Source organism: Schistosoma haematobium, chromosome 2 (genome assembly GCF_000699445.3).
Source record: "Schistosoma haematobium chromosome 2, whole genome shotgun sequence".
NCBI classification, from domain to species: domain Eukaryota; kingdom Metazoa; phylum Platyhelminthes; class Trematoda; order Strigeidida; family Schistosomatidae; genus Schistosoma; species Schistosoma haematobium.
In genome coordinates, this window is record NC_067197.1 from 40,084,828 (window position 1) to 40,095,274 (window position 10,447).

The 10,447-nt window shown below is 39.6% G+C and overlaps 1 protein-coding gene across 1 annotated transcript; it reads left to right on the forward strand.

The window, feature by feature from the left end:
• The first annotated feature begins 1,661 nt into the window (after positions 1–1,661).
• On the forward strand, positions 1,662–10,447 carry MS3_00000307 (uncharacterized protein). Its single transcript, XM_051208123.1, has 2 exons — positions 1,662–5,688; positions 7,864–10,447. Exon 1 carries the CDS (start codon positions 4,149–4,151, stop codon positions 4,788–4,790), a length of 642 nt encoding a protein of 213 aa, XP_051068379.1. The 5' UTR covers positions 1,662–4,148; the 3' UTR covers positions 4,791–5,688; positions 7,864–10,447.

Genomic DNA, 10,447 nt, shown 5'->3' on the forward strand with positions numbered 1-10,447 from the left:
CAAAAATGCATGTGATTAGGGTTGAAGCGAAAAGTTCATTCGGCTGTCTGCAGAGGCTCCCTTGTAGCAGAAGAGAAGCGTTTCTGTTCACATCATTCAATGAAGGGTTGCTAGTGCCTGATTGAGTGTGTGGAGATAGACCTGACAACCTTATTTTGTAAATAGTTTTCAATGTTATTTGTATTCATTTTGTCAACCTTCCACTGTATGTATATTTAACATTAAATGACTGTAACTGCTGTTTTAGTAAATGACCTTGAACACACTTTCCGTTGTGATTCTAGCATAGCGTGACATATTCTTGCTGGATAACAAATACATTACTACTCACGCATCCCTCGTTCTATTTACGTTTGTGATTGAGTTAGCTGAAGTCTAAATCAAATGTTATCATTATTTATAGACTGTAATTGGAATATATCACATTCTACATGGGATTATATCACTAGAGAGTTCGCCAACCTGCTCAGAATAATCAAGCATTTATAATTGTGGATTTACATTACCGGACCTAATCAGAACACGCAACGTTGGGTCAATTTAAGTAACGTCCCTAATTTTTATTGTATTTGTAACAATTAACTGTATATATTGATTTTACTATTGATCTTTAGTAACTTTGTTTATACTTTTCGCGTTCATATCTGTCTGGTCCACCACATTTATTTGGTGAGCCTCGATTTTTTTTATAGACATCTATTATATATATCTACATATTTTATTATTATTATTATTTGGCACGACACACCAATTTTTGTTTTTGACATTATGAACTCTCCTCACAAACTTATCGATATAGATAGCCCATCAACCAACCCTTTTCATTCATCACAGCCAGAAGATAATGTTTTAAACTCAATCAACGCTATTTCTGAACTAAGATTACCAACATACGGTGTTAATAATCCCAGGATATGGTTTTCACAGGTTGAGGCACTATTTTTGGCGAGAGGTATACGTTCGCAAGCGACTAAATATGCCCACGTCGTCGGTGCACTACCTATAGAAGTAGCAACGGGAGTCGGGGACCTGATAGATAACGTACCAGAAATGGACCCCTATGACAAAATAAAAGCCGCAGTAATCCACCGTACTTCGCAGTCTGACGAAAAACGCTTACAGCAACTATTCACCGCATGCGATTTAGGAGACAAAAGACCTTCACAGTTGCTTAGACATATGAGACAATTAGCAGGCTCATACAAGTTAGACGAAGCATTACTTAAGCAGATATGGTCACAAAGGCTACCACATAGCGTCAGACAAATCCTCAGCATATCAGGAGCCTCTGTCAGTCTTGATGATTTAGCAGACATGGCCGATAAGATGATAGAAATATATCCCGATAGTCGCGGCGTTAACGCGATACAATTCTCAAGTAGAGAAAACATGAGCGACGCACTCAACATCCAACAACAAATAACACAGTTAACACAGCAGCTAGCATCACTGCAGGCGACTACTCCCACCATCCATTCTCGACCCCCCAGATCTACGTCCAGAAGGAGATCAGTATCCAGACATCGTCTTAGGTCACCTAAGGGGGCAGCTGGAATTTGTTGGTATCATTCGACTTATGGTGAGAAAGCACGCCGTTGCAATAAACCGTGCAACTTTAGGACAAACAACCCAAACTATCAGGGAAACGAAGTGGCCAGACAGTAATGGCGGCAGCTGTTACTGGCCAACATGTTAGCCGCCTCTTTCACGTCAGGGATCGCATTTCTGGCTCGGACTTTTTGGTCGGTACTGGAGCAGAAATCAGCATCATCCCACTCCATCTCTCCCGCAGACAACAGACAACAGGCACTAAACTGTCCCTAATAGCGGCTAACGAACCAGTTATCAAAACTTATGGAGAGCAATCTCTTATATTAGACCTCGGGCTCCGCAGAAGATTCACATGGGTTTTCATAGTTGCCCAAGTCAAACGACCCATCCTCGGAGCTGATTTCCTCAGTGCCTACAATTTGTTAGTAGATATGACCAAGAAGAGATTAATCGACGAAAATACACGTTTACACGTAGATGGTACACCTTCCAACGACTATGAAATCCATGGTGTACGGATAATGAAACCTGCGAACAACGTTTTCAACGATATTCTGTCAGAATACGAATGCATCACGAAATCAGATTATCAAAAGGAATGTAATCCACATCAGGTGCAACACCACATCATTTCCATCGGTCCACCTATTAGCGCCAGGGCGAGGAGACTACCACCAAGCAAGTAGCTAAAAGAGAATTCGAACATATGATGCAACTCGGTATTACCAGACCATCTAGCAGCCCATGGGCTTCCCCACTACACATGGTCCCGAAAAAGGACCAAGATTGGCGCCCCTGTGGAGACTACCGCCGTTTAAACAACCTGACTATTCCGGATCGATACCCCATTCCTCACTTACATGACTTTTCTTTGAATTTACATAGAAAACGGATCTTTTCGAAGTTAGATCTTGTCCGAGCCTATCATCAAATACCTATGGCACCTGAAGATATCGAAAAACAGCCGTAATCACACCTTTTGGCCTGTTTGGATTCTTGAGGATGCCTTTCGGATTAAAAAACGCTGCCCAAACCTTTCAGAGATTCATGGACGAAGTAACCAGAGGTTTGGATTTTGTTTTTGTCTGTCGACGACGTTTTAATCGCCAGTTCTTCCATTGAAGAACACGTTCAGCACTTACACACACTTTTTAAGCGATTCAAAAGTTATGGTGTTGTAATCAATCCTTCGAAGTGTATATTCGGCGCCTCCTCTCTAGAGTTCCTTGGAAATTACATTGATTCACAAGGAATTAAACCGTTTGAAAAAAAGTCGAAGCCATTGTCAACTTTCCTGAGCCCAAGTCGATAAAAGCATTACGCCGGTTCTTAGGAATGTGCAATTTTTACCGACGTTTTCTCCCTAACTGTGCGGCCATTTTGCAACCTTTGACGGATTTACTGAAGACTGATAAAACCGCAGCTAAGACCAAAAAAGAGAATACCTTCACGTTAACACCTGAGGCCAGAGAGGCTTACGCTAAAGCGAAATTGATGATATCCAATGCTACCATGCTACAGCAGCTAAACACTGATCCCACAACAAACCTCATCCTCTGCACTGACGCCTCCCAGAAAGCAGTAGGAGCAGTATTACAGCAATGCGTTAATGACAAGAATACTCCTATAGCGTTCTTTTCCAAACGATTATCACCAACTCAAGAGCGTTATAGCACCTTCGGACGCGAACTTCTGGCTATGTACTTAGCTGTAAAACACTTCAACTTCCTGCTTCAGGGACGTGATTTTACTATTATGACTGATCATAAACCACTTTGCTATTCTTTCGCCACGTCCTACGACAAACATTCTCCACGGGAAGCCAGACAACTGGATTACATTTCTCAATTCACTACGGACATTCAGTTCATCAAAGGCTCCTCCAACATTGTCGCCGACGCTCTATCTAGAAAGGATATCAACATGATGGTGCACAACCGGCTTTAGCTAAACTACAAGTGGACGATGCAGATTTGAAGACCTGCAAAGAGAAGTCTAACTTGAATCTTAAACCTGTACCCATTCCTTTCTCAGACGCATCTATTATTTGCGACACTTCAACAGGTAACAATCGCCCCTTTGTGCCGCAACCCTGTCGACGAAAAATATTTCAACAGCTACATGGACTGTTGCATCCAGGCATCAGAGCTACCACGAAGCTTATCACAGAACGCTTTGTTTGGCCAAAAATCAATTCCGATGTTAAACGTTGCACACGTAACTGCCTCCAGAGCCAACGCAGCAAAATCCAAAAACACACTATCAGCCCGATCGGGGAATTCCCTATTCCCGACAAACCTTTTCAACATATTCATTTGGACTTAATTGGGCCACTGCCTCCGTCCAATCCCTTCACCCACATTCTCACCGCAGTAGACAGGTTTACTAGATGGGCCATAGCCTGCCCTATAAAAGACACTTCGGCAGAAACAGTCGCTTCAGTTTTCCTCGACCGCTGGATATCTAACTATGGAGTACCATCAATAATCACAACAGATCGTGGTCCCCAATTTCAATCTGTCCTTTTTCAGGAGTTCACTAAACTTCTAGGGGTCAACCACATTAAAACCACAGCTTACCACCCAGCAGCTAATGGCATGGTTGAAAGATTCCATCGCCAATTAAAAAGCTCACTGATGGCGCAAGCTGACTCATCAAAGTGGAGCGATGCCTTACCGCTTGTACACCTCGGTATTCGTTCAACCATAAAGGAAGACATTGGATGTACAGCCGCCGAGTTAGTCTATGGTACAACTCTAACGTTACCTGGTCAACTAGTCAACTATGAACCTACAACGCACGGGGATTCTACTCATTTCGCAAGTCGCCTATTACAAACGATGCAGAATATTAAAGCAATATCCCCTCGCGAACACAACAATCGAGTTCAACTTGATAAAAACCTTGAAACGTGCAAATTTGTCTTCGTCCGAGTAGATGCGGTTAAAAAACCATTGAAACAACCATACGAAGGTCCATATAAATTAATTAAGCGCACACAAAAATACTTCATCATCAACAGAGATGGCAACAAGCAGACTATTTCTATAGACAGAATAAAACCTGCTTTCTGTGAAGCTACTCAAGTCAAGGAAGACAACGCTGTTGATAATCAACCCCTCTCACCAGCGACTGGAAAACCAGTAGAGGATAAAAAACTTAATACTAAGCCTTCTTGTTTGACACGCTCCGGTAGACCTATAAACAAACCCAAGCGTTATGTCCATTTCGTCGATTAAAAAAACAAAAAACGAAAACAATGCACACACCTACCTATGTCACACACTACTAATTTCACCCAAAAAAAATTTTTTCCTTTCCACAGTGTACATAATCACATTTTTCAACAATTATTCGTTTTGTCACATTTATTTTTTTTATAAAAAAAAATTTTTGTTACTATACTAAACGAGTAAACTCTATTTAATTACACATTTATTGTACACAAAAAAATAAATAAACAGTTCATTTTTTTGGGTCATTAGCAGTTTTGCACATTATTATTATCATTGTTAGCCAACCAAGACATTGAATGACAGTGTCTTCATTTTTTTGTGTGTGTGTTTATCATGCTATACTACATCTCTGTTACATGTCATACTCATCTCCACATTTTTGTTAGCTATAACTGTAAATATTATTTTCGTATACATGTATATATTATATCCTTACATTTTTTTATTATAACTAGTGTTACCTCCGGACACTCTGGGGGGAGCTATGTGGAGATAGACCTGACAACCTTATTTTGTAAATAGTTTTCAATGTTATTTGTATTCATTTTGTCAACCTTCCACTGTATGTATATTTAACATTAAATGACTGTAACTGCTGTTTTAGTAAATGACCTTGAACACACTTTCCGTTGTGATTCTAGCATAGCGTGACATATTCTTGCTGGATAACAAATACATTACTACTCACGCATCCCTCGTTCTATTTACGTTTGTGATTGAGTTAGCTGAAGTCTAAATCAAATGTTATCATTATTTATAGACTGTAATTGGAATATATCACATTCTACATGGGATTATATCACTAGAGAGTTCGCCAACCTGCTCAGAATAATCAAGCATTTATAATTGTGGATTTACATTACCGGACCTAATCAGAACACGCAACGTTGGGTCAATTTAAGTAACGTCCCTAATTTTTATTGTATTTGTAACAATTAACTGTATATATTGATTTTACTATTGATCTTTAGTAACTTTGTTTATACTTTTCGCGTTCATATCTGTCTGGTCCACCACAGGTGTCTTCGTCTAGTAGTTCACATTAGAATTAACAAAATCAGTATTCATGTCGGATGTTTACATGAATATTCGTTTTAGGGAGAAAATTATTACTACTATTCACTCTCCTATTAGGATCTTGAGGATAGAGGGATCTGACAGTGCGCTTCTATACAACAAATTCTAGTGGTCATTAATCATAATGTTTCTTGACATCAGGGCTGCCTTCAATTCGTTGGACAGGACTGTTCTCTATGACTGTCTGTTGGAAAAGGGTGTGCCTGAGAAGTTTATTAACATCTTAAAGGCCCTATATACAAACACCTCAAGCAGAGTGAGGGCATACAACCACCTTTCTTCATTGTTCCATTCAAGCAGTGGGGTTAAGCAGGGTTGCCCAATCCCACCAGTCGTCTTCAACTTTGCCATCGATGACGTTCTCGAAACAGCTCTGATGAATATAAGTAATGGCGATGTGGATCTGTTGCCTGGAGGAAGACTTCCTGACCTTGAGTATGCGGATATTGTTTTACTGCGTGATAATGCCCAGGCCATGCAATCCGCACTTAATCAGTTGGCAATCAATGCCCGTAGGTACGGTATGTGCTTTGCACCTTCGGAGTGCAAAGTAATTTTACATGACTGGCAGGACCATAAACACGCGCCCACTGTTTGTGCTGAGCAGACAAAAGTAGTCGCGAGATTTGTGAATCTGGGTAGCTGCATAAGTGTTGATGGCGGCGTGGGTGATGAGATCAATACACGTATAGTGAAAGCCAGAGCGGCTTATGCCAATCTGGGCCATATTTGGTGCCTTCGTGATGTCAGTCTGGCTGTAAAAAGTTGGATCCACAACGCGTTGGTGAGAGCAGTTTTGCTCTATGCTTGTTAAACCTGGCCTCTCTGAGTTCGGAATGTTAGATCCTGGTAGCTATCCTGCTGTAATCCTCTTTTACTTTCCTCATAAAAGTGAGTAACTAATTTAACTGTGAGATTTCTTCCTGGTCTTAATTTCGCCAATTGAAATGCTTCTCCAACTGTTAATATTTTTATTACTCAATTTCGAAACATTAATTTCTTTTGCCGTCGTTCCTTTTTTACCATATACACCCTCTATTCTCTCTTCACAACACCATCGTTGCTAAGAAGCGCATATGTATCTGGTACCCGTTTGTATCACTGTTAATGTGTTCAGATAAATAAATAAATAGGTGTCAGCAGAAGGGCTTTATTCCATAATTTCGAATGGGTTTGGCATCGGGTAGATTGTTGTCAATAAAAATTGTATGTTTGTAATATCCCAATATGTAGAAGAACTGAATTTTTTAATTTTCAGGGGTTTCGTGACTTTTTGAAAATCGAACAAACTAAATTAACTCAAGTGTAAAGGAAAAAAAGCAAGAACATTTACTGTGATCATTCAAAAAACAAGTCTGATCAAGACACTGTTATGTTATTTCGGTTAGGGTGATTTATATACGGTATCTTTGCATATTTCTGTGCGTATATTGAGTGATGAAAAAATGTGACACTTGTGATGTGAAATGATAGAAATGAATTTTTATTTTTGATAATGGTGCAATGCATGAATAGAATGAGACATGGACCGGGTAGATGATCTGAAGCCTGAGGATAATAATGCCTTCTTTTCTATTGAGCGCAGTTGTTAAAAATGGCATTTAATTTTGAATCCTACCAGTACTAAAGGATTAGTAGACGGTTTCTTTGTGTACCTGAGATTTTCTTTGGCTCACGTCGCGATTTTACGGCATGACTCTAATATGGGAAGCATCACGATCGACACAATTTTGTATTGACGTACGGAGGATTTTCTCCTTTATACAAACACAAGCATTTCGAAGGGCGTTAGCCGTTTTGTAATGTGCTTTAATTCTGTATTGTTTTGAGACACTTTGGAGTTCTTCTGTTGTACCATGGCGGTACGGTAAAACTACAGTACCGATCTATGGTATTTTATTTGAATTATTATTTTATTGATAATCCTCATAGGAAAATTAATTAATTGTGAGATGTTAATCGTACGCTTCTGTTCCTTTTTCATTCTCTTCTGGTTAAGTTACTAAGTCACACAAAATCATGCAACCCGTCAACTCCTGGACAACATGCGTGTCGAAACAAACATTCATGCCCAACCAAATTACTTACTGCGGAAGAGGATTGAGCAGCAGCCCTAGATAACGGTCTGTCTGTCGATGTGATATTTTATAAGGTCTCTCACTTGGGCATTGTGGATAGGCCCTCGATCTTTGGATTAGCAGGTGCTGTACAGGAATTAATAAAATGCTTTTTGTGTGACCGAAACAGAGGGTGAAGGTGAACGCACATTATCTGAACGGAAATCGGTCAAAAGTGACATACCTCATGGCGCTGTCTTAGACCTTCTACTGTATCCTCTCTACGTAAATGTCTTAACACGATTGCTTCAGTCGATGGCATTATTGTTTGCGAATGATGTCAATATCTGTAGAATAATAAGTGAGGTTAATCATTTCGATCTCCAAGCTAACCTGGACGAATTAGTCAGATGATCCAACGTTGGCGCTTGTAAATGAATTCTAGAAAGACTGTGGTATTGCACACTGGGGATGGTAACAGTTGCCAGGATACTATCGATGGTACATCTCTTCATCTTTACCTGCATGAACATCAATAAGCAGTCAAGCGCCATGACATTTCCTCGCTCTTATCAATACACGTGGACAACTGCGGACACTCACTTGACTAGAAAAACTAGAAATCTGGGATAGAGGAAACTCCAAAAACACCAGAGAATTTTCAGAAGCTTGACACTCAGGTCAATCAGAAATCAACAAGCACATTGAATTCAATTCAATTTGTCAACCAACCAGAAAAGTTATGCCCAAACATACGAACAAAAATCAAACCAATGGGAGACACAGCCAAAACAAAGAAGTAAACAATGACAAGCTTAAGTTCAATAAGAACCACATGTGGAGGAATTCGAGCGCTTCAATTCTATCTGAAGTTTGTGCTGATGATGTCATTCACACGAACGATGAAAGCTACACGACCAAACCATCCAGCTCAGAGAACAAAACTCAATAATAAATGGTACATCTCTTTCACGTGTGCAGGAACACAGAAACTTAGGGGTAGTAGTAAGTCACGAGTTGAAAGCAACTACGCATTGCAACGCAGCGTCTACAAAGGTTTTCGTGCCTTATGGTTACTTCATCGGGCATTCAAGTGCTTTGACGAGATGGTTGGAATTTTATGTACCACACCTGGAGTACTTTATCGAAACGGCTGGTCCGTGTCCAATTAAGAACACTAATTTACTTGAGCGTGTTCAGTGTGAGGTAACAAAATCAATGAAAGGTCTTTCCAAACCTCCTTACGACAAGTGCTTAAAAAGCCCGAATTCTTCCTCTCATCGTACCTTAGCACGCGAGGTGACCTCATATTGACATTTCGTATCTTTAGTTACGATTTCGGTGTTAGTATATCTCATCTTTTCTCTCCTTCCAGAACTAATAATCTTCGAGGCCATAGCAAGAAGGCTCAAAAACCTCGATCTAATAAACTGAGATAGGGGTCCCATTTTTCCCATTGATTGGTCAATGACTTCAACGCTTCATCTAAGCAAGCGGTACCAACCCCATCAGTGAACATTTTCAAGGAAAAACTGGGACCTCACTGGAAAACTATTTGTTAGAATCAACACAGGTCCACTAACCTACTATTCTTATTACTTAAGACTGAAGATGGAATAATCTTGTTTGCTCTTCTACAGAGATTTATGGTAAGAGAGATTTTTACATTGAGTGGATGTGCTGAACTGAAGTCGATATGACGATTTGATTGTGTTGGGTATCGGTTAATAATTAAATAAATAATAAGTACGTGGCAGCGTGCTCATCCATTCATATCGTTATTTGCTACAAGCCACCAAAATTGCTGTTCAAAGAGCTTGAAGGTTAGATGAGAACCAGAAAGTGACAATATGCGCAAGTTATTGAAGAGGTTAGTGGTACTTCTAAGTTTTTGCTCGCTTCCGTTATTGGAGTACGGTATATCGATCTATTTGCAACTTACGAACCCAAACTAACAATAGAACCATTGTCTAATTTAGGCACCATAGTTTATGATTGAGAATAGGTCAATCAATCTGTGATATAGATTCTCTTCCTACGCCCACCACTCAGACTCATGTTTACAATTTTATGCTGGATTAGCTATCCTACTAAGACAACCTATGACATGCTTACTCGGACTTTTACACTAGGATTGTGTGGCTGACATAGGATGGACAAAAAAAGAAAAAAAAGAATAAATTAGGCAATAAAAGATATAGTCATTAGTATTCTTAAAGCATCACCCTCTATATGCACACTTCCTTATAATAAACCGCTTTCCTTGTACCAACCTTGACTTTTCTTCCTTCATGTGAGTTTACTCCAACTTGTTAAACATCACAACTCATCGTTCTTTATTACTACATTCTCTTATATGGAGCCTATGACTTCATTTCACGCTAACAAGAGATAATATGAATTTAATCTAATTTATCATACTATTTATTGGGGAACAACAAATGATAATCAAATCAAAACAAATATTACACAACCAGATAGATAAATGACGTTACCAAAAAACAGACTACTACACCAAATTTTCAG

Excerpts from the sequence above, each read along its gene's own strand:
- MS3_00000307 (XM_051208123.1), top strand. The coding sequence starts at position 4,149 with ATGGTTGAAAGATTCCATCGCCAATTAAAAAGCTCACTGATGGCGCAA.